The sequence below is a fragment of the Megalops cyprinoides genome, chromosome 5, assembly GCF_013368585.1.
Source record: "Megalops cyprinoides isolate fMegCyp1 chromosome 5, fMegCyp1.pri, whole genome shotgun sequence".
NCBI classification, from domain to species: Eukaryota; Metazoa; Chordata; class Actinopteri; order Elopiformes; family Megalopidae; genus Megalops; species Megalops cyprinoides.
In genome coordinates this window covers 37,059,354-37,082,500 of record NC_050587.1, presented here as the reverse complement: position 1 = coordinate 37,082,500, position 23,147 = coordinate 37,059,354, and the positions used below count along the sequence as shown (strand labels likewise).

Genomic DNA, 23,147 nt, shown 5'->3' with positions numbered 1-23,147 from the left:
CTGTGGTTCTGCGAAACCATTTAGTGGGAGGTTGCGGTACATGAGCAGTCTTCTCCAAGGAAACACACGCATAATGGATCAGGGCTGGGAGAGATGGCCGTAACGGCTCTGCATCTGTCTGGGGCTGCACTGTTTAAAACAGGCACGTGTGCACGGAGCAGCACGCAGTCAGATGCAGGTATGTGCATCAGGGTTGCAACAAAAGGAAACCTCTGAAAGCAAACATCTCATCCACTGGCTAATTTATAGAGTCAGGGATGATAAAGTATATGTTGCAAACTAGTCGAAATGAACATAAGCAATTAAAACAATAGAAAACAGCCGTATGTACAAACATACATTCATTACATTTCTTCATTTCATTCACTAGAGTTAATTATAACTATCAGCTATCAGCTGAGGGTCTGACTGCACTGCAGGGGTCATTTGCTGTCAATAACTGATAGCAAATGAGCCAATCAAAATGCTTGTACTTCCACAACGGAATGCTATGATGAGCTGCATGGTAGCTCTAACCATTATGGGTTGCTTAAGGCCTCACGGGCCTATACAGATGCAGTCTGCAGAGGGTCAAACGACCCAAATGTTGCTGCTTTCATTATTTGTAATGCTTGAATGCAGAACTATAATGCATTAGTAGTATCGCTTGCACCTTGTTTTTCAATTTTCATATAACTGAGTTTGGGAAATTACTCTCATTGGTTGCTCCTACCGAATTAAAGTGTGGTGTGCAACAAGGGCCTTTCTGACCTCACTTTCCAATTGCACCTTTACAATGTCAGAACCTTGAGTGAATGTCCGGGGAAAGTCCTTTTAGCTTTACAATTTCTTATCAGCGGGGAGGTCGTAGCTGCGACCGGCTCTTAGCCCAGCGGCATTTGTTGTGTGTGTTACTGCGGGGCTCAGAGGAAATGACTTCCACAAGCGACAGCATCCCATTCCCTCGGTTAAAAAACAGGATTAACGCCGCCCCAAGCCCGCGGGCTAAAGTGTTCAGCCACGGCTGGGGCCGTTTAATCGTTGCTAATCCCGGCGGGTCGGCGCGTTTGGGTACGGGCGGACAGGAGGTAAACTCCTCCGCCGTTAGCCGACACCGGGTCGATTAGGTCAGCTCGCCGAATGGCAATTCAGCCCCAGCGGGACTGAGGCTGTCTCTGCTATCTTGCTACAACCTGCAACTAGCGGAGCAATCACAGAGCTTTCAGCAAATAGCAGAAATGGCAAAGACTTGGAGGGGGTATGACCGGATCTTATCCGGATGTAAGTGCCCAGTGTTATCTGGGGAGAGCTGAGCTGAACCCTGCCATTCACTGGTGATGGGTCCTCTCAGACCAAGGAGGGAGGGTAGTAACCTTGCACCATGGTTTAAAAGCCGTATTCTGGCCAGCAGACATTTTACGCAGTGTAGGGTACTTATTTATCTGTCTGGAAAAGGTGCACTGTCGGGCTGGCTATGTTTTGAATTTGATATTCAGGGTTCAGCCTCGGGGTGTTGCTTATCTGTGATAGGATTATCTTTCTGATTCACTGTCCAGTCACAAGGCTCAGCTTGACTGGATAGCTAGATTCCCTCCTTTTCTACCCACCTACGTCCTTGCCCAGAGGCTTGTGTGACTTAAAGGACAAATACCAATCAGACAGCCCTTTCCGGACACCTGATGTCAGGGAGGCAGTGCCCCTTCTGGATTTGAACCCGCAGCTCCCCTGCTGCACTGTACCATGCAACCAGCTTGCTATAACGCCAATCACAGAAGATCTGCAGACTGGGTTTTTCTTTCATTGGGCAGGAGAGTAGTATAATGGTAAGGAGCCAGGCTGAAAATCGAAAGGTTACTGGTTCAATTCCCCGCTGGGGCACTGCCGTTGTACCCTTGGGCAAGGTACTTAGCCCAGAATTGCCTCAGTAAATATCCAACAGTATAATTACATAACATGTAAAAACTGTAACCTACGTAAGTTGGTCTGTATAAGAGCATCTGCTAAATGACAATAATGTAATGATACAATCAATCGCCCCTTCCTTTTCCCCCTTCCTTTATTCTTTTATGCGTGTTTCTCATGCGCCCCCCTTCATGCGGATATCCACTCTGCCTCACGCGGATCGACACCTTCCCCCTCGACGCCTCTTCAATCTGTCCTTGGAGACAAAACATCAGCGTCTCTCAGAATCGACCGGAGAAGCCGCGTGCGCACGCTCTGCCTGTGTGCTGCCACAGGGCCGATGCTGAACAAAGAAAGAAAAGGACTCGACTGGAGGCTGAGCAACGTGATGCTGATAATGGACCACCAACATGTTTTCCTCCTCGCAATTTCACCAATCGGTCGCCACGGTCATCGTCACCCTTTGTTTCTGTTATTTTTTTAAATACCTCATCTCAATCAGTTAGCTTCTGTTCTTCACACTCAAATGCACTCAGACAGATTTACCTCCGAAGGAGTCAAAGCATGACGGGTTTTCTCATAACGCTGAACAGGCTGTGCCTGGACTTTTCTGACACTCTCCCCACTCGCATCACGGACGCGGGGCTCCCTGATGTGTTCACTCCGCCGCTGCAGGAGCTGTCTGATGGACTCCGCGATTACAGATGAGACGCGTCTCTCCTCTCATTTTTCTCTCTCTCCGCTCGCCCGGGGGTCACCGGGAGAGGACTGGGGATCCCTGAGCCGGCGCTGAAAACGAAGCCGTCGCTGGTGATGGATGGCGGTCGTCGCTCTCTCTCTCGCGGTAGCCCTACCAGCGCTCCGCGTCGGCGAAGTCACGCGGGGCGCGGCCGAATCCGGCTAAATGAGATTTTTGAGGCGCGGAAGAGGGGACCTCTGCATGAGAAAGGGGCCCTGGGATTGAAATGCTACAAGGACCTGCGTTCATGTAAGACAAACCCACAGGTTAAAAATGAATACCGGAATGGCTGCCAGTATTACTATGACTACTACTGTAAATGATCGTAATGAATACATTATATCTGAATATATCCCTGTAATATAAAAGAGTCACACCCTGCTGCTAAAAAGCAGGGACTCTTGTATCTGTGCAAACCGTCTCTACAGTGTTTCCCTGAGAATTAACATCCCTGTAAGATACAGACACATTTAGGAGAGGCGCACTATAACTCTACACATACTGTGCATGTCTGTTAACATACACTTTCAAATGAGTAACAATGGCGTACAAGAGCAACCCTACAAAGACTGCCATCGCTCTCTTTATAGGACTAAAAGGAGGGCAGACAGAAGCGTGGTTCCAGACACACTCTTTAGCATTATGATCTAAGCACTGCACACTTATATCAGAGCTGCCGACACGCTCTTCAGCACTATGACCTAAGCACTGCACACTTATATCAGAGCTGCCGACACGCTCTTCAGCACTATGACCTAAGCACTGCACACTTATATCAGAGCTGCCGACACGCTCTTCAGCACTATGACCTAAGCACTGCACACTTATATCAGAGCTGCCGACACGCTCTTCAGCACTATGACCTAAGCACTGCACACTTATATCAGAGCTGCCGACACGCTCTTCAGCACTATGACCTAAGCACTGCACACTTATATCAGAGCTGCCGACACGCTCTTCAGCACTATGACCTAAGCACTGCACACTTGCAGTGAGGCAATTCTACACATGCTTACCTGTAGCAGTCGATGGGCTCTTTGGGAGGAATAAGACAAGTAAACACTACAGATGGTGCAAATATACACACAACCATAGCAGGTGAACAGCTCCTCAGGAGGGATAGGACAAGTGGACACCGTAGAAGGGGCAAATCTACTAACACTTAACCCACAGCGGCTGCCCCATTCCAGGAAGGAATAAGGTGCTTTAACACTACAGACTGCACGTGGCCCCTGCAGTGACTTGGCCACGGTGGCCGGCAGCAGCAGGGATCGGGCTCGTTCACCCCCTCCTCCGGGGAGTCCGCGGGGAGAGCCAGAACCCCGGAGTGGATCGCAGCGGCTGGCCCTTTAAGGAAATCCCACATGGTTTCAAGTGGCCTCTCCATCACAGTCCTCTCTAGCACACCAGCCTGAGGGGAGCCTTCTAAAAATACCGGACTTTCATTCCCCTCTCAAAAGCCTGCTCATCGCCACAGATGTGTCTGATTACACATCACTTATTTCCATAATGTTTCCATGATATTATCAGCTCTGATGGCCTGTAAAGACTGTTAATAATAATAATAATAATAATAATAATAATTTTTGTTATTATTATTATAGTAGTAGTAACAGTAGCATGAGTAGTAATGGTAGCATTAGTATTGAATATTGAGTATTTGTATTGTCATAATTTATTAGAAAGATATGCTTATCCAACCTGCAGAGCATTGTGTGGATAAAAGTACAAAGTTCAAAGAGTGACATACATTAATGTGGAGGCAAATTACAAGTACAGATGGGCGAGTGATACTAGAACTGCAAATAGCATCGCTATTTTTAATCACCAGAACAGCACCAGCTGCCATATTCCATATCTAACTGATACATACTGATCATCCTCCATCTAAGAGAACTGGCCGATGCCTGGAGACCCCAGGGCTACAGCAGAGGAAATCTGCATATCAGAGACAGGAACGCTAAGGAGGGTCATCATTCAAGACACGCGATGAAAATGACTGCTGGATAAAACAGTTTCAGCATATAAATTGGGTACCCTATATATAAAACATCTGATTGAAACTGAATAGCAAAATGCCAACCATATTAGCCCTTGGTAGATCTGACTTCCTTCCTTCCATCATTGTTGCCTCCCTCTTCATCTTCCCCCCTCTCTGCTCCTTCCTTTCTGTCTTCAGTTTATTTTCTTTCTTGAACTATCATTACCGAGCAATTTCAACAAGCAAAACTTCCGCCGCGCTCTCACAGACTGCAGGCTGCTGAGTAGGGTGTTACCATTGGTGGCTTGCCTGTCGTAATGCAGGCCTGAGCACACGCCCACTCTCCAACCAGGAGATCAACTTCACAACCTAATCCCATCTGCTCAATCTTTCTCAAATCTCTGCGCATTACTGCTAATTACTTTAACCACAGTCTGCTTTATACACATAGCACCGTATGCTGTGTGCCACATATTATACGCTCATTTGTGTGAAGACAAATTAATATTCTTGGTTATGGTCAAATGATGGCTTTCTTGGTTCTTTCTCAGGAGACTGGCTTTTTCTTAAAACAATACAGTCGTGTGTTGCAAATGCAGTGCAGATGCCGGCTGCTCGGAAAATTACCAGCGCCTAGATTTCCCGGCAGAATGCTGTCACCTAGACTTCCTAATCTACTTGATGGCTGACACACCCTCCAAAAACAAACACACTGATCACGGAAGGAAACTTTTGCCTGTTCTTTTCATAAAATTATAGCATTGCTAGGGTAGTCTTAAGGCAGCATGATTATTTTCAAAAAGGACATTCTAGTTAAAATGGAACAGGCTCGCTGATGAATATGTATAATTTGGGATTCTATTTCACATTTTCGTATGGATGAAAAACACTGATATACAATTATTCTGCAGCTTGAGTTACTGTGCATCAGAAAGAGCCAAACCAAAATACAATATGGCCAAACACTAATATTGCCAACGGCATTCCAAGGCTGTCTATATATTCTAAGACAAAACAGAAATACATTAAGAATGCAACAGTTTGTGGAGCTACCCGCAATCAATCTTACAAAGCAATGATTGTAACAGCTTTCCACCAGCACTGCCGTTTCCGATGCAAACGTCCCCACTGGCCTCACATGGAGCGGAGATAACCTTCACACTGTCACGGAAACACAGCGTGCTGGAGATGCCTCGCCTCACGGGCGAAAACGAATCTGCCGAAATCAATTCTTTTTCTCTTTTCCCCCCCACTCAAGCACTTTGACGTGACAAAACAGCACCTCTCGGAGAACAGAAACAAGAAGTGACAGAAGTCTTTTCAGGATATCGGACAGGCTTTCACTGTCTACTTATTTAGCTTAATCGTTGATCTCTTTGATTGTAAGTGATTACAAAATGATGACATTTAAACCCGCATTAATATAACGACAATATTACAGCTACAATGATAGTATTATTTCTACTGGAGATGGTACATCTAGTTTTAAGCAACGTTTTGAGGAACAGGTTGTTAAACAACCTACAGCATCCTTCACAGTTGAATTCTCATGGTTCTCAAGGTTGGTATGGTATTCTTCAGCAATGTGTACTGTATAATTTGACATATGTTTAAATGTTATGACATATACTCCATAAAATGTTATTAAATTCATTTTATTATTACATTATTGACATTTAGCAGATGCTCTTATCCAGAGCAACTTGCATGGATTGCAATTTTATACATTTACACAGCTGGATTATAATTCTGGGTTAAGTACCTTGCCAAAGGGTAGGCTGTAACAGCAGTGCCCCAGCAGAGATTCAAACCAGCACAATTCCAGACATAGGCCCTTGCTCCTTACCACTGTGCCATGCTGTAGCACATCCGAGGTCAATCATAATTTGACTGACAGCAATTGTGGGTGCGTGTGTGTGTCGAATATATGCCATATCACCAAAGACAACACTGACAATACTTGCAGTCATACAGACAATGAAATGGTCTCAGTTAATACAGTCATGCTATGCATATGCTATCACACTGAACACACAAGATTGATCTGAGATGAATGAATTATCATGAAATACTGAATTATTCTGACCAAATATCACACTGATGGAACCCTGACCACACTGCATCAGTAATCTGAATATCACAGGAATAATTCATTTTAAACACTGTTTTTTAAAGACCTCCAACTACTCAAGTTTTGATCAAATCCATTTCCAATTCCAGTTAAACATGAAGGTGTGTGGTGATCCAAAGCAGTGTACTTTCAAAAAGCCAGGGGCTTCAGATTCCTTCCCCAGATGCAGTAATCTTTTTTTTATCTTTCAGTAAAAAATCTGTCACTCAGGGGGATACAAGTGTGAGATAAATTGCAACAGAAGCTTTCAGAACAACTTAATCCAAAGATCCCCTCTTTCATCCAGCTGAGAAAACAGGATTGTTGCTTGAAAGAGCAAATGGCCTTTATTCTTTTATCTTCTCCCTTAATAAATGCTCTTCTGTGAGTAAACAATACTATATATGAATCTTGGAATAAAAAAACAACAACATTAAAGTTAAATATGTCCTCCAATTAGCATATTGGTAAAACTAGCCTTCAGTTAGATAGAGGCTACTGCACTGCTTGCAGCCTTCGGTAAGAAGTAATACATGTCCACATGCCAACATAAAATACACTATATATGGTGTATATTTTAAATTCATTCTCAATTTGTCAGTTTTTACTGAATACATTACAAAATGAATCAATTTGTAACACATTTATCTGGGCAGTATTACATATATATTTTGTAATATATGCGTACGTGTGTGTGTGTGTGTGTGTGTGTGTGGGTGGGTGTGATCCATTTAGAGGTGTGTAGTGAATCACAGACATATTGAGACAATCTTATTTTTCAATATGCTCTTCTAAGTATATGGACTTAGACTTCATACAACTGGGTCAAAACTGATAACTGATTCATTAAATATTTCATGTGCTGTAGAGTTGTATGTAGAAAACATACATTTCTTCAGTGCGGGAATTTACTTTAACGAGCCCATTCTGCAGGCCACACTGACCTGGTTGCTTTTCCCTCGCCTGAGTACTGAGCCAGCCCAACTGCTCACCCATGGCTGCTTGCTGAGGGCCACTGGGTAAAGTGCACAGACGGTTTGATTGAAACCGCACCTCTGCCCCGCCGCATGGGCTTAACAATGACAGAACGACGCTGTAATTCGTGGAACGGCTCCATCTCATCGGTCAACCCCGGGTGGCCGGGAAGGTCGACCCGGACGACCGCGGCTCGCAGCCGCCGTGATGCGCTTGTGCCAAGTGCTTACGTCGTCCGGCCTCCGCCTTCCGTGGAGTGAAGGCGGTTTAGCGTCACACTCTCTCCATGTCACACATCCTTCCCCTTTGATTAAGCGAGAGTGAAATGCATGTTGGGGAAAGCAGAGAGGTGGAAAAGCTAGGCAGAGTCTGTCTCATTGTTCCTGATTACAGAAACCTGGCCCTGCAGGAAGCATTCATCTTTATTATCAAACAGGACGCCCGTGTTGCGGAAGCTGACAGACTGAGAGCCGGGATCCTCTCCATCACACAGCACCGACAGCCTAACGGCAAAAAAACCTCCCTTGCTGCGCCAGTATCTAAGGCTGTTTTTCAGCTGTTTTTTCTCCCCCATTTCGCATACCATCGTTAAAACAAAACAAGCTTTCTTCTCGGTTCGGTGTAGCTTTACCACCACACCTTAGATTAATCCACTTCTGTATTCACAAGCCTCTTCCCTCGAGCCGATACACACACACACGCACACACACACACATTTCAGAAAAGAAATGGGGAAAATATATATATATATATATATACCCCATTTCTTTCTGAATTTTAACATACATCATATCAATTATGCCCTTTTTACAGTAAATATTTGCGGGCCACATGGACCCAATTCTGTCTGTTCACATTACGCACCTCCCAGTGATTACTTTTTACTCTGAAAATTTGGTTTTTGAATATGTTAAATCGCATGGTGTCAACGGTAAAACACAGCAAAGCGTGGGCGAGGGCTTTTAAATAAATGAATAAAAAATCGGATACAAATTACAGGTTGTCACTCTCGCTTCCAACAACAAGTGTTATGATGACCCTCATGTATAATTCATGAAATATAAGTGAGCTGGGGAGGGAGGATGGCAAAGTTCTTACGTTAATGTTGTAAGAAAGAGGTGTGCTGTTACTTTGGAATCAGTTCATGTCAGTGTATTCACCCAAGCGTGTTCACATTTTCTGTCATGAAGTTAAGAGGAAAACAAGACATGGTACAGAAGAAGGAAAAACAACACAATTCCTCCCCTCCCCCCAATAAGATTACTCCCTTCGTAGTAACAGGACACAACACAAGAGGCTGGACGTGGTGCTTTCCATGTTCATTTGCAAGGTATTGCATAAAATGTGTGCTATTGCCAAACTGGGTGGGCAAATGCAACAGATTGCTTGCACGCAAAAATTAAGGCAAAATGAATTCATGATATTGACATAGAAATATGCATACAACCATCTTATATCATAATTTCCATTCTTCCACCTTTATATACACTCATGTGAGTAAGAATGGAGGCACGTGTGTACGCAAGCATGTATGCGCACACACACCAGAACGCACACGCTGTAAGCCAGAGCATGTGTCAGTGAGCGGATCAGTGAGTGGATACGGCTCTGTGCGCCCCCCCCCCGAGGCTCACCTGAAGGTCATCTGAAACACCTGTCCCAGGTTGACCTGCTGGGTCTTGTTGTTGTACCCGTGCAGCATCTCTCCGAAGAGGGTGTCGTTGAAGCGGGCGTCGTGACGCTGGCACTTGGGGCCCTCACATCCGTCTGCCTGCAGGACGCAGGAGCGCCCGTCTGGGGCTAGCTTGTACTCCTGCACACACCTGCGCAGGTGAGGGGCGACACCATGAGGGCAACAGTCATACCTGTACTCTCACCTGTTTCACTCAGTAAAGTCTCTCATACTTGCAAACACTAAACACGCAGGACTTCCTCGTGAAGAAAGTGTGTGTGCGTGTCTGCACACGTGCGTATGTGTGTGTAAGAGAGACTGAGAGACAGAGACTGAGGGACAGAGGAAGAGAAAGAGAGACAGAGCAATACAAGATACAAGTTACAATACAAATTACCAGATATACTGTATGAATGTTTGTTTTGCTTCTGCAGTTCAACTGCAGTGAATTGAGAAAGAGAAAGAGCAAGAGAAAGAGTGAGAGAGATAGAGAAAGAGAAAGAGAGAGAGAGAGATAGAGAAAGAGAAAGAGAAAGAGGTTTGGATAAACATCTCAATATTCTAAGTCCACACCATGTATATTCTCAGTACATCTATTAGCCCTGTTTGTCTCTCATTTTAATTAAAAGCTTCTGTCCTGTTTGGTTTTCCCACTGCTACACGTTACGTGCTGCTGACTCATTAAAACAAACAGTCTTTCTCCTGTTAAACCTAATTATTTTCTCACATTCTTCTAGAAATAATTGATAGCATTTTCATTGGCAATTCAAACACGGTGCATAATCAGGCAGAGTAAAGGATGCGAGTGATGGAAACAGTAAAAAGCATTTAGCCGAGAAATATCAACCGTTTGAAATCCAGTTACACCAGAAACGTCTTTAACACTTTAACACGTCTTTAGCACTGCTGTCCCCTCTTTGCCTGGCATGTTTGAGTGGGACCGCTTCTGTAATAGGAATTAGCATTATTTTGACCAGCTGGGTGGAAATGTGTCCCAGAGAACTGCTGGATTCAACCTGTGATCATGTGGGCTGGGTTCAATCAGTATCGGTCATTTAACTCATTGAGTCATTTAACTGACTCGTGGTTAACTTCATCTGAGTCATAATTAAAACTGTTACTTTTATTCTTTACAAATGCAGTTTAGCGCGTTCAGCCATGAGGAAAATTAATGAAATGTATTTTGTTTTTGTTAGCAACTTGAACGCTTGCACTTCTTTAAAGCCAAGGGCATAACTTGAGTCAATTCAGGCCTGCATGTGTGTGTGTGTGTGTGTGTGTGTGTGTGTGTGCACATGCGTGCATGCACATGCGTGCATACATACAGTATATGTGTGTTTGGGGACTCTCCCCTTGGGGCTTGCAGTCACGGCAGAAGTCCAAAGAGCCCTCTGTCATCACTGTAACATACATGTAACTGTGATGCTGTATTGCCTCATTCAGAGAACATTTATTCTGCATTCATCTGTGCTCAGAATCCGTTATTGTTATAATTATTATTATTATAACTGAGAGGTTCCTCCCTTTCCAATGCAGCTTCCTGCCTTCGTATTCTTTGTGTAGAAACGGATGCTCCTGTGGTTTCTGCACCGTGACATTTCTTTTAAGTAGTACTGCACTGTTGATCTTAACCCTGCGAGTGTGTCTTTACCTATGGAAGTTAAGTGTTTGACTGCTCTGTTACAGCTGACTGCCAGTCTTTGATCTCCGGCAATTCCTTTCTGAAATAGCTGAGCAACAAGGGGTGATGAGTAATCCCTTTATATACACTTGCATATAAACATGCTTTAAGGGCCAACCTCCACCGTATCCCCAGCATGAGGGAGGCGAGAGGGAGGCGAGAGGGAGGTGACCCAGGATTCTTGGTGTTGAGACGGCCGAGAAGCGCGGTGTAAGGATGCAAGAGAAAGTTTTTCGCACCCTTAGCCGCGTTGGTGGTTTTTTTTCTGCGCTGGCACCTCACTGGCCACCCACATCCTCCTCCCACGGCTCCGCTTAATGACTCCCGCATTAGAGGAGGTCATTTCCTCACAAGACAGAGGTGGGTCTATCAACAGCGTCCCCCCTGCTGTTTTGGGCTGAGGCGTGTTCGGGCCTGCAGTTGGTTGAACTGTCGGACCAGAGGCCGATCCCTGGGCTTGACTCAAGTGCTTACCCACAGGCTTAGAGCGGGCGGTCCCTGCGTTAGACTCAGTTAGCAGCGCACCGACTGCTCGCTGACTGCGTCCGACGCTGCGTTAGGCCCTGTTGGCTGCGCGCTGACTGCGTCCGATGCTGCGTTAGACCCTGTTGGCAGCTCGCTGACTGCGTCCGGCGCTGCGTTAGACTCAGTTTGACAGCGCACTGACTGCGTCCGGTGCTGCGCTCCACTCACCCGCAGAACATGTGCACGTTGCTGGAGGAGGGGTCCTCGGCCAGGGGCAGCAGCTGCTGGAGGCACAGCTGCTCGCACCCCCCGTTGAAGCCGTCCGAGCAGTCCGTGCCCTTCGAGTAGTCATAGCAACCCGAGCCGTCCTTCATCGGCCGCAAGCCGTCGGGACACTGGAGGCGGGGCGAGGGGCAAGGGCAGGGGCAGGGGGGGATGGGGGTGGTGTAGAAAAGTGATGGGAAGAGAGAAAGAAAAAGAGAGAGAGAGAGAGAGAAGTGGATCAAGATCTGCATGTTGACTGGACAGCTCCATGTTCTACAGCAGGAAGAGGAGGAGGAGAAAGGGCAGAGAAGTACAGGCAAGTTGAGAACTCAAGTCCCACCCAACCAAAAGACATTACAGGACTGTATCCTCATTCGCTACAAACAGCAGATCTGCCTGGTTCCAGTCCACCAGGGACGTGTCCCAAGGTAACTGCTGATTCACTGTTGCCACAGTAACCAGAAGCTTTACCGTGGCATTGGACCACACATTCAGGAGTGAAGTTTGTCAAAGTTTCTAGAGGGTTCAGTTTTTCTCACTCCATGTAAGTACAAGTCAAAAACAAAATGGACAAAAAGAATCCTTGAGGTTATTTTAGCAGCATATTCATGAGGCTGTTACCGAAAGGCAGTTTGACTGACAGAACTAAAAATGACCTAAAATGTGTTTAGCAGATGGTTTCTGCTTTTACCAGAGAGAGCAATTCATGTAGAACATCTACTGTGTGTGTTTGCTGGTGTTTGGTGTGTGCCTCTGTGTGTTTGAGTGCTCCAGTGAAAGTGTTTGTCTGTTGGCCTGTTCCTCTTAAATATTTGTGTGTTTGTCTGTGCGTATGCAAATGTGTGTGAGGTTTGCGATTCAAAAATGTGAATTTGTATCTGCCCAAAGAGTCAGTGTTTTTCTGTGTGCACATGTGTGCATGGTGTGTTGCGCGTGTGTGTGCGTGCGTGCGTGCGTGCGTGTGTGTGCATGCGCGCGCGCGTGTGTGTGTGTGCATGAGCACGTCTGAATTTTGCACTTCAGAAAAACGTCCATCAAGGACTTCCATGCCTCATTGAGTCCCCGCATGCCGTCTTGTTGTTTTGTAGCTGTTGTTGTTGTTGTTGTTTTTTGTTCTGGGCCTGGAGGGTTCTGTTGGATTCCGGGCCATGAGACCCTCAGCAGTGCTGCCTGCAGGGGACACCGGTCATGTACCAGTGATGCCCAAACACCATGCAATACCATACAGCTGGGTAATCTCAGAGCACTCCCACTCAGACAACATCAGGGGTACCAGCCCTGGCCCCCAAAACACCCCGTGTTCCTTGGTTTCTGTTCCAGCAAAACTCCCCTGGTGTCATCCACTGAAGAGCTTAATTAGCCGTATACATCCATGCCTATGCATTTCTCACAAAAAACGCCGCCATATGATACCGCTTCAGAAATGGGCACGAATACAAGCTTCAGATGGGAGCCTTCAACTAGTGAGAAAAAAAAAATTCTCAAACTGAGTAAATGACTGGGCTAATTAAGTAATTAAGAGCTGCTTTTGCCAAAATACACCCAGCCCTGCAGGAGAGGAGTTTGACATGCCCGCGCTACATAATTACATATTCATAATTCATTAATTGTTTCTGCATTTCAAATGGCAAGCTTTTTCATCTACACACATCAAACAGCTTTACTGAGAAAAGGGAAACTCTAAACTGCTACCAAAGCAAGCCACCTGTGTGTGTGTGCGCGTACCTAATATTACTGTACTTGTTAACATTGCAGGCAGGCTCTTCTCCAAACGGAGGAAACAGTCGGCCTCATAAGGCTGGATTACAGCCTAAAACAGAGATGACTGATATAAACGCCCAGCTCACAGCAATGTGTTGAATCCATCGAGCTTTATCTGACGATAACCGCGCTGTTCATGGGGAGCTAATAACCGTAACTCCATGGCTCAGATTATATTTTTATTCCTCCTATGGTTAAGCGGACTAAGGGGAGTTCGGAGCGTGCGGGAAACCAGCTTCAGCTCGGCTGCCTTCAGCACAGACTCACCGTGATTCCACCAATAAGAGCTTCTCCCTGAAGGATTTACATGCCGAGACACACAGTGCGCGCTGTTCCTCTCACACGGGAGGCCCTCTCAATGACAGGAGCACTCGAAGTGGTGACAAAAAGCCGCGTGGGACGGGGGGGAGGAGGGGGGTCAGCGGATCATTCACCGGCGCGGGAGTGAGAAGCGCTATTAGGCGGCGATATCGATCAGGCGGCCAAGGCGATGGAGATTATGTCGATGAGGAGATTAAGGGAACAAATAGAACAGGCCGAGGCAATTACGCGGCCCCAGAGAGGGGCCAACAGGGGGGAGAGGCCCGGCGGCCCTCCATTAAAAAAAAACGCTACGTAGTTATCTATCAGAGCTTCATGGAAAGGGAATCGCCAATTACCATCCGCCGGGGCCGCCTCCTCCCCCACGCCGCCCCCGCCCGCCTGCCTCGGGTCCACCGTCACTGGAAGTCACCGGCTTTCTAATCGCCATTCAGCCCAGGGCTTTAATCAAAAGCTACTGAATTAAACTTGAGAGGGTCCCTTTCCAGAGGGCAGGCAATACGCACGTGAGCGCTGTGTAAATAAATAAAAAAAACGCATTCCCATACCTATTGCTTTAATTACAGCACGTCCTTGCAGAGGAGAAACAAAAACTCACAATGATGGTTTAATGGCCTCTCTTAACAACAATCTACACTATCTGCCCTTTGTTATTTAGGAGGCACATCGGGTCCTTCTGCGAGAAGATAAAACACCAGGGAAAGCTTTTACTTGGATGAACCAAGCACTGATAAATCAGCCAGATAATGGCCACTGATATAATGCACGGTTTGTATGTCCAACTGAACACTTTCCCTGAAATTCAGTTTCAAATCTTTATGTTTAAAGAATGAATCCACCTGTAAGCCCCAGGCTCAGGTGCCAAAAACTTCAATGCACCACAGAAAACCACCTTATTTATTGTTTCCTTTAGTTTCGTTTAATGCATCACTCCACCTAAAAGCTTCAGGTGAATATCGGTTTAAGGATTCCATTAAAATGAACTGTGTCCATGACAAAACAACAAAACAAACCAAACAAAAAACAGCTGACAGGCGAATTCTGAGTTAAACTGAAGCTGTTTTTTGTTTCTCTGTTTTGTGTGAGCTGGACACAGGAGACACTGCTGATAAAGACCTGGAGCTTCCGCCATACTGAAGCCCCACGGTATCCTGCAGGGGGAGGGTGGGAGCGAGGAAAAAGCAGGCTTTGAAGGTCACGCCAAAACCACCTTTTTAAAGCACTGTCACCTCACATTGCTGTTACTACAGCACTGTGGTGTTGGGAGGGGCGTCGAGGGAGCGGAGTGGGGTGCCCTCGTCTTTTCGGCTGCTGACAGACGGTTCAACTGCTTCCCCACAGACCGGAAGGCTTTCGGGACCCTGGCCAGCAGAAGAGCTGCCGGTATGCAGGACCGGAAATCGGCTCTGGTACGGCTTGCTGCCTTTGGCAGGCCTTGTGTACAGGCACTGTACCTCATTGATTGAGACTAATATGGACACAGTCATCGAGTGTTCAGCGGCTCCAAAAACACCGCTGGACCACCGCCGGCCTCATCCTCACTGCGGGACGACCTCCCTGAGTAAGTCCAGATTGGGCTGTTTTGTTTGTTCTCTACTTTGTTGGTTTACTCCTTTTGACTGATTTTGATTTGGCTCACTCCATCAGGAGAAGTAACACAGCCATTGGCCAATTTACCTTCATTTTGTGTCTTTGCTCTCATCCAATCAGCAGTCAGCACACTGGAAACTCCCCACTCCTCTGGCATGTAGCAGATATTGTTGTCAAGGGCGAAGTACAGTGAATTATGCTCTCAGTATATGGAAAACAAGTACACAGAACACATTTTCCATGTGCGAAATATCTCCCTTTAATATTATTCATCTATCTACATTCATGTTGTATAAACATATAAATCATTGCCACTATTTGGGATGTAATCTGCGCTTACTTTGCAAAGCGCAATAACGTGTTTGCATCAATGCAATATCGCACAGCGAGCCACAGCAATCGCCCCAATCATCCCCAACTTCCACTCCCGGTTCAACAGCAATAAAATACTCTGGGTTTCCGCGGGAACAAATGGCTTACCTTGAAGCCCGGGACATGGGGCAGATGCAGGGGAGGGGAGGGGATTAGCGGGATTAAAATGTGATCCTTTCACTTCTGTTCTGCCTCCTCCTTTCTGCTCTCCTCCTCCGCCGAATTTCACGGGGCGCTGGCGGCAGTGTTTCTGTGCCCCCCCGCCCCCCCCCCACCTCCGCTGCTGCCGCTCCGTGGCGGTGGGAATTGGTATTCCGCGCACACCGCGGCGGCCCCATCATCACACCGGCGCGGCCTCCGTATCTCTCGCGCATCAACAGCAATTGCGACAGAGAATTTACGGCGGGTGCCGTGTGAAATTCGGGAGAGCGCTGCAATTTAAAAAGGAGAAGGGCGGGTGGGGGCTGGGGAGGGGGGCGTGAATTCTGTGTTATTTTCACTCCAGCCTCCTATCTCCTCCTGGATGATCTAACAGGAAGGTGTAAAAATGTTGGGGTTTACAGAGAACAGCAGTGCCCCCCTCCCTTTCTCCCTCCCCCACCTGCATTCATTACCTGCTCAGGCCCTGGGGGCCATTTCCTCCTAAAATAAACCCTCCATCACAACCTCAGTCATGCATTCCACGAGTCTCACCGGGACATCACGCCCAAGGTGGCACCCACATGCAAACACCAGAGGCAGATCTATAGGGCTGCTCAAGGAGTTCATGTCAATAAAAGCCTGAAAAAGTCTGAAGTCATTCAAAAGTGTTAATGAGCTTTGGAATTCATGCAAATGAGCTTTAGAAAGAAAAGACAGAAGGCATATCTGGCCCTTGTGGATGCACTGTGAAGCCAGATAAGGGAGATAATAGAACAGGGCATGCCTAGAAAACTGTAACCCTACATCATACTAATGAGTGTTTATGTCAATGCACTTCATTTTAATTGAAATATAAAGGCATACATTTCTTTCGAAACTCAGTATATCCAGTATATGGATTTGGCAATGCCTAAATGGGGAAAAAAACAGTGCAAGCGGGGAAAAGACGTATGGTCTTTATGCGTGTAGTCTTTAGGGATGAGGCACATTGTGGTTTTGTTAATTCTGGCCCTGAGAATGGTTTCAGATCCAAAACACAACCATGTACGCACATACAGGTATCCACATACAGGTTCCAACACATGCATGCATGTACACACACACATACAGCAATAAATACAAACGGATTCGCTCACATGCGAGTCAACACCGGCACCCATCCATGAACATACAGTACATGCTAGATGATTATACAATTTGGAAATCTTCCCACAAATCTTCATATTTGTGTAGATGCAGGTAATACCTACAAAAATAAAACAAAATTAACTGCCTCCTGCTACGAATGTCACTCACAAAAGAAAAAAAAAATAATAGAAAAATGAAACTAATTACAGAAACCAATCCGCACTGGTGAAGTTAACAAAGCCATGTTCTCCAAACTGCTCAGAGCCAAACAGAAGCAGGTGAATTAGACCACTGTGGTTTACTCTCACCCGGGCTCTCTTTGCTCCACAATGCTGCTGTAGCAGAATTTATGAGAGGAAAGTTTGTCACAAAGACTGTTGCCTTCCAAGCGGCACGAGCGTTTCCCCTCAGAGACAACAGGTAAAGTGCGAGCAGGACTGCTCCCACGGCTAAACAACTCTCCTTCCTTCAGTTTTAAATGGTGGTGTGATCGCAATGACGAACAAATTATGAAAATGTATTCAAAACAAACTGCAAGGCATTAAAATATATGGAAATTACCGATTCTGCTTGGGAGAGCGCTCTCCTCTCCAGAGCAAGGCAATCGGAAGCACACACTGATATGCCACTGTGGTCTCTTGAGGGGAAGGCATCTGGGTAATATTTTTTTCTCAGAGTTATGCTAAACAGATGCAGTATAAATTTGCTCCTCAGTAAAAAAAACAAATGATTTAGCATCTTATTTCCAAAACTGAGCATGCATTCCTAACAAGCTGTTATAGTACTGACTAAACTGCTAACAAAGAAAAAATACAGCAAAAGATGAGCATCTAACAGATTTTGCATTTTGGAGTTGGATTTGAATTTGAATTTGAAAATTCAAACCTGAGGCTGCCTTTATGATATCACAAAGCTCAACTGTTCTCCCCACTGAGACTGTGAGTCAGTCATGCCATTGTTGACCCAGACTATAACACTGTAATCCCCTCCAGACAGAAATATATACCTGGACAAGACCCTCACACCTGTAGGGGCTGTCTGTGCAGCGTTGAGGTGTCAGAAGCTCACGATCACATGAAGTGTGGTAGATACCTTCTTGTTGAATCGTAAATACAAATTACATCATCACAACTATCAAAATTTATATGCACACACTGCATACTGAACACCCCCGTCCAGAGCGCACATTTATATACGTTATACATTTATACAGATAATTCAATTCAAGTAAGGCAGGCAACTCAAGGGTGAAATGGCTCAAATGGGAACCAAACTGACAACCTTCTGGTAACAGCCCTCATTCCTTACCCGGTTTACCAAACGGCTGTTCCAAAGGATCATGAACTACACAGGAGTAAAGGGTATGGTAAAAAAAACTATATCCTCTCTAGCTGAGCTTGAATAACACACCGTGAATTTACTGAATTGTAAACTGCCCAAGGTGCAGAACTCAGTCACACATTCTTCACGTCTGGGTCACACTGTCTCTGCCTCTTTGTGGTATTTCTGGGCAGGTGATTCTGTCCAATTTACGACTTCGGCACCTCCAGTGTCTCTCAGGGCTAATTTGCACTTTTTGAAATACCAAATTTGCCTTCGATGTGCCAAAACCCTGAGCTATCTGAGCGCTGGCCAAAAGAGACAGGCTGTATGTTGTGTGGGGGAAAAAAATGCAAAAGTATTTATACTGAAAAGTGTTGCGGTATCTGTGCAATACAGGGTAAAACAAAACAAAGGAAAACACACAAGAAAGATGAAATTCAGCTAAATCATTGAATTCTTCTTCACATTCTGGAATGGGAATGTTCCTGCAATTATGCTTAATTGTCTTCCCAGACAGCCAGACAAAAGAACCGCTCAAGGTTCTTCAAGCCACATAGTGAGGTACTTCAGAGTAGCATGCAGTGAATGTTGAAGATAGCTCTCAGTAGAAAAACTATGACAAAATCAATTCACTTCAATTAAAATAACAATGCGTTTTAAATGAAAAGATCAGATGAAGGTAGATACAAATTGCATAAACATTTTATTATGGACGCATAAAATGACGCAAAACATTACATAAACATTTTATGATAAACGCATAAAATGATGCGGTGACGTTAGTTGATACAACCGGCAGTAAACTCTCAGCAATGTGGGCCTACTTTGACATAAAACATTAAAACGCCAACGTTTTAGAATTGATAGCACTATTTAACTAAACATAAACGTTCGGGCTATGCGGTTTTTATGGGTAATCGCGAAATCACTCACCTGCGAATCTGAATTCTGAAAATAAACACAAATACGGGGCGGAACGGATTCATCTGCATACATTAAATTCGATCACAGGACTACCCCCCGCGGGACGGGGGAAATTGGAATCTCGGCTGGGGACCCGGTCGTGCCGCATCTGGGAGTGATGGCTCACGCCGTGTTTGCGTTTCTGCAAAGGGGGGGGGGGGGGTGCTCGTCAAAGAGCGGTGCGATAGAGTCACGGAAAGTGCGACGCGGACCGCGGCTTTAACCTGCGGGACCCCGCGGCGCGGACTGACGCTTTATCGCCGGTACAGACGCGCGTTTAATCACGCGCACACAGCCGGGGGTTTCTGAGGAGCAATTTTGGAATATAAATCAAAGCCGGGCGGCTGTTTTCCGGGTGAGAAAGCAGCCGCGACGGAGGGTCTGAAAGCCGGAGAAGCGGGGCTCCGGCCCTCTGCTACAGACCGGCGGCAGGAACAGGATGAGACGACGGACAATTCCACCTGACTGCACTCACGCCATGACCTGACTGAATGTCAATGAGATGTGTGATACGCCGGTCTGTTTCCGAGGTCCAGCGATGTGAAATAAAGTTGCAGAGGTCTGAATCGTATCAGACACCGAGGGGGTGAAAACAGAGGTTCGAACAGAAAACTTTAATAGGATCGCCTGCTGGTCCACACACGCTCGCTCAGGGACTCCTCGCGGAATCAGTTTGTACCAGACAATCTTATTAGCCCTGCTTCATTTATATTGCACACTATGCGCACTTCTCAGAAGGCCTGAAAATAAATATCTAATTTAAGCTCGGAAAATTCTGGACATGCGCTCTGTTTCATCAGCCAACGTGTGGGTTCTCACTAGCCTGGTACAGAACGTCCACGAGAATGTCTGAGTACTTAAAATGACAACAGACACGGGGTGATTCATTGACTGTGTCTCTAGCACACATGTGCAAGCATGCATGTGTGCTCACACGTGCACACGCACACACACGTACATTAAAACATATGAAGGCACACACACTCGTATACATTCACAAATATGCACATGCTTGTAAAAACTTGCACGTACGCACAGCACCTGATACAAGAGGTGCCATAAATTGGCCACGGAACAGCGGATATTTCTCCTGTAAAGCACAGAAACACTCCAGACGTCAGGCATTATTCAGGGGCGCATTTTACAGTGCGGTTAAATCATTTTGCAAAAAAGGGGAAAATGCACAGCCCGTAGTGCACACCCTCCAGCTGCAACAATACATCAAGTCTGCAGTTTAAGGGGAAAACGCAGACAGTCGTATAATTCCGAGCTTCCCCTTTTGTGGTCGTGTCAGCATTGGTGAGGCCAGCACAGAGGTGCAGTCCTTTCAGCATGCATTTGGCTGCTTGTGCTTTGTCTAGTTGCCAGTATGCCACCAAAATTAGAGTGAGAACTACTTCTGAGCGCGTGAACTCACTTCCTACATCAGCGTTTCCCAAACCTCTCCTGGAGGACCCCTAGCTGTGTTGGAGCAGGGAGAGATCTAAAACATGCAGGACAATGGGTCCTCCAGGAAAGGTTTCGCTGGCCTACATCACGAGGAGCTGAGTTCACGGTGACCTCTGCAAAAACCGACTCATTTCTTGTCAGTAATGAGTAACAATCTGAAATGTTTCTTCTCCCCTTACTATAACTGTTATTATTAGTACCAAGTAATAACACACTCTATTTGTATATCACTAGCTAGATCATATTTGAAAATGCAAGAGAGGCTGTTCACCAATTGCATTTAACAGAAGCAGAACACTACGCGCTTATAACCTTGTAAAACGGATCTTGTAAAAGGGGTTCTGGTCTGTAACTCTTTTGGAGCAGGGGGTGGGGGGAGGGGGTGTTGGGATTCTAGTGTGAGAGCAGAAAGGGTTAATCCTCCACTTTGGCCACTTCTAAATTGACCTGCTGCTTCCCAACTCCTGGGAGATCCTTCAGGGCCAGCAGTGTCCTCGTGCACAGGGACAAAGCACAGCTGAGGCTGAGCTGCGTGGTGCCTTCATTAGGCCTGTCCTGACACAGCCTGCAGTGCTTTTGGAAAGAGACCCACACGGACGCAGTGCATTCTGGGACTCCACGAATCTGCCATTCTGAAGCCGGGGACGGCTGGAAGCTCATTGCTCCAGCCTCCGCAGGAGGGCTTCTTTGGTGTCAGCCCAGTACTGAGAAATTTTTGGCTTTTTTTGGGGAGGAGTGGGGGGGTTCTTTTTTTGTTTTGTTTGGTTTCACCCTGTTAAAAAGAATAAAATTGGTGCTGGCAAGTATTCATTCCTGCATGTGTATCTTGCCCAAAGACCATCTGGCACAGTGGCCACACCAAACATGCTGCCAAACCGCCACTCACACTTTTTCCACTCTTCTTTCTTGTTGCTTTGCATTCAGTAGTTTAATCCCCTTATTGCTGGAGATATAAGACTAAAGATATATCAATGTAAAGTCCATATGGCACATGTTAATAAAAAAGCAAATAATATGCAGGGACACATAATACATGGATTGAAGAGCCAAGTCATATAAATTAATAAGCATTTTTTTTCTGGTCAAACACAAAGTGCAGCAGCATGCGGCTCTTCAGACAGGCTGGCAGATCCCGGACTCTCCTCACCACAGCCAGACCGGACTGCTCCCTGACTGGATCCGGGCTTTACGGGTCTGTGTGTCATCTGTGTGGTGCTCAGAACTTTCATGAATGTTCACAGGCTATTTCCAGAGAGGAAGAAGTTATGACGGAGGCACAGACTGTGAAGAGGTTCGCAAGTGTCCTCACTCATTCCGCCATTCTCAGAAAGATCATACAGAAGCCAAAAATAGATTGAGGAAAGATTGTGGGCATCAATTAGAGAAAGGAGAAAAACTGGAGATCATGCAGGGAAAGGTGAAAAACATTTCGAGACAAACCTGCCAATTATAATAATAAAAAATCTAATATTAATGAAATAAGAAAGAGGGAGGAAAGTGATTTGTTAGGTGTGTATCTTTCTAAGAGGAAAAAAAACACTGTTTGGTGTGTGTCTTTCTCAGTGGAAAAAACGTTGTTTGGTGTGTGTCTTTCTAAGTGGAAAAAACGTTGACCGAATGAGTTTTCTAATGAGCCATATAAAACACAGCAGGGGGGACACAAATGCAGAGAGGGGCATTCATGTGGTGACCCCACCCCTGTGACTGTGTGTGTGTGTGTGACAGCATCATCTCCACTGCACCTTTCACCTGCTTATCACTGTTCTGTACATCAGTGCAGCTGGAAGAGGATGAAGAAAAGGAGGAGTGTGATGAAGAGGGTCCAAGCTTCCTTTGTGGAATCCGCTTTACACCAATCACAGCAGCCAGGCAGTGACAAGGGGGTTGCAGGCATCAAATCTGATTGCAAACACTTCAAATATGAACTAGGCCTGAGGCTCCACATTACATTTATTGAGTCGGTTTACTTTATTATTTTTACCGTCCCCTGATAATGGATTTCACTCTTTTCATGACCGCATGCACTGTGCGTCCCACATTCCAGGTCTGTGATCTGGCTGCTAATTATCATTTGCGCACAGAGATGTTGCTTGCCAAGGTAAACGGGCACTCCGCATTGCAGTGATTTCACTCGTATTGATTTTAATTTGCAAGGTGACAGCCCTTACAGACATCGTAATCATGCAACAATGCTTGGCCTCCATGACCGTTGGAAATAAAAACGTAGATCTGCAATAATTGGACACATTTGTTTTAGGACTGTCAACTCAAAAGACTGGGATGGACTGGATTAAAAAAGCACATCACTGCCGTCATTTAAAAACACTCTCA

The 23,147-nt window shown here is 45.9% G+C and overlaps 1 protein-coding gene across 2 annotated transcripts in view; it reads right to left on the bottom strand.

Annotated features, from left to right (window-relative positions):
- Window positions 1–23,147, bottom strand: part of LOC118777460 (astrotactin-2-like) — a 286,377-nt gene that overhangs the window by 75,114 nt on the left and 188,116 nt on the right. For both annotated transcript variants that reach the window (XM_036528373.1, XM_036528374.1), the window contains 2 exons: window positions 11,733–11,899; window positions 9,321–9,509 (listed from right to left, as the gene is read on the bottom strand). In XM_036528373.1, coding sequence (XP_036384266.1) covers window positions 9,321–9,509; window positions 11,733–11,899 — 356 coding nt within the window. The remainder of the gene's footprint in view (window positions 1–9,320; window positions 9,510–11,732; window positions 11,900–23,147) is intronic.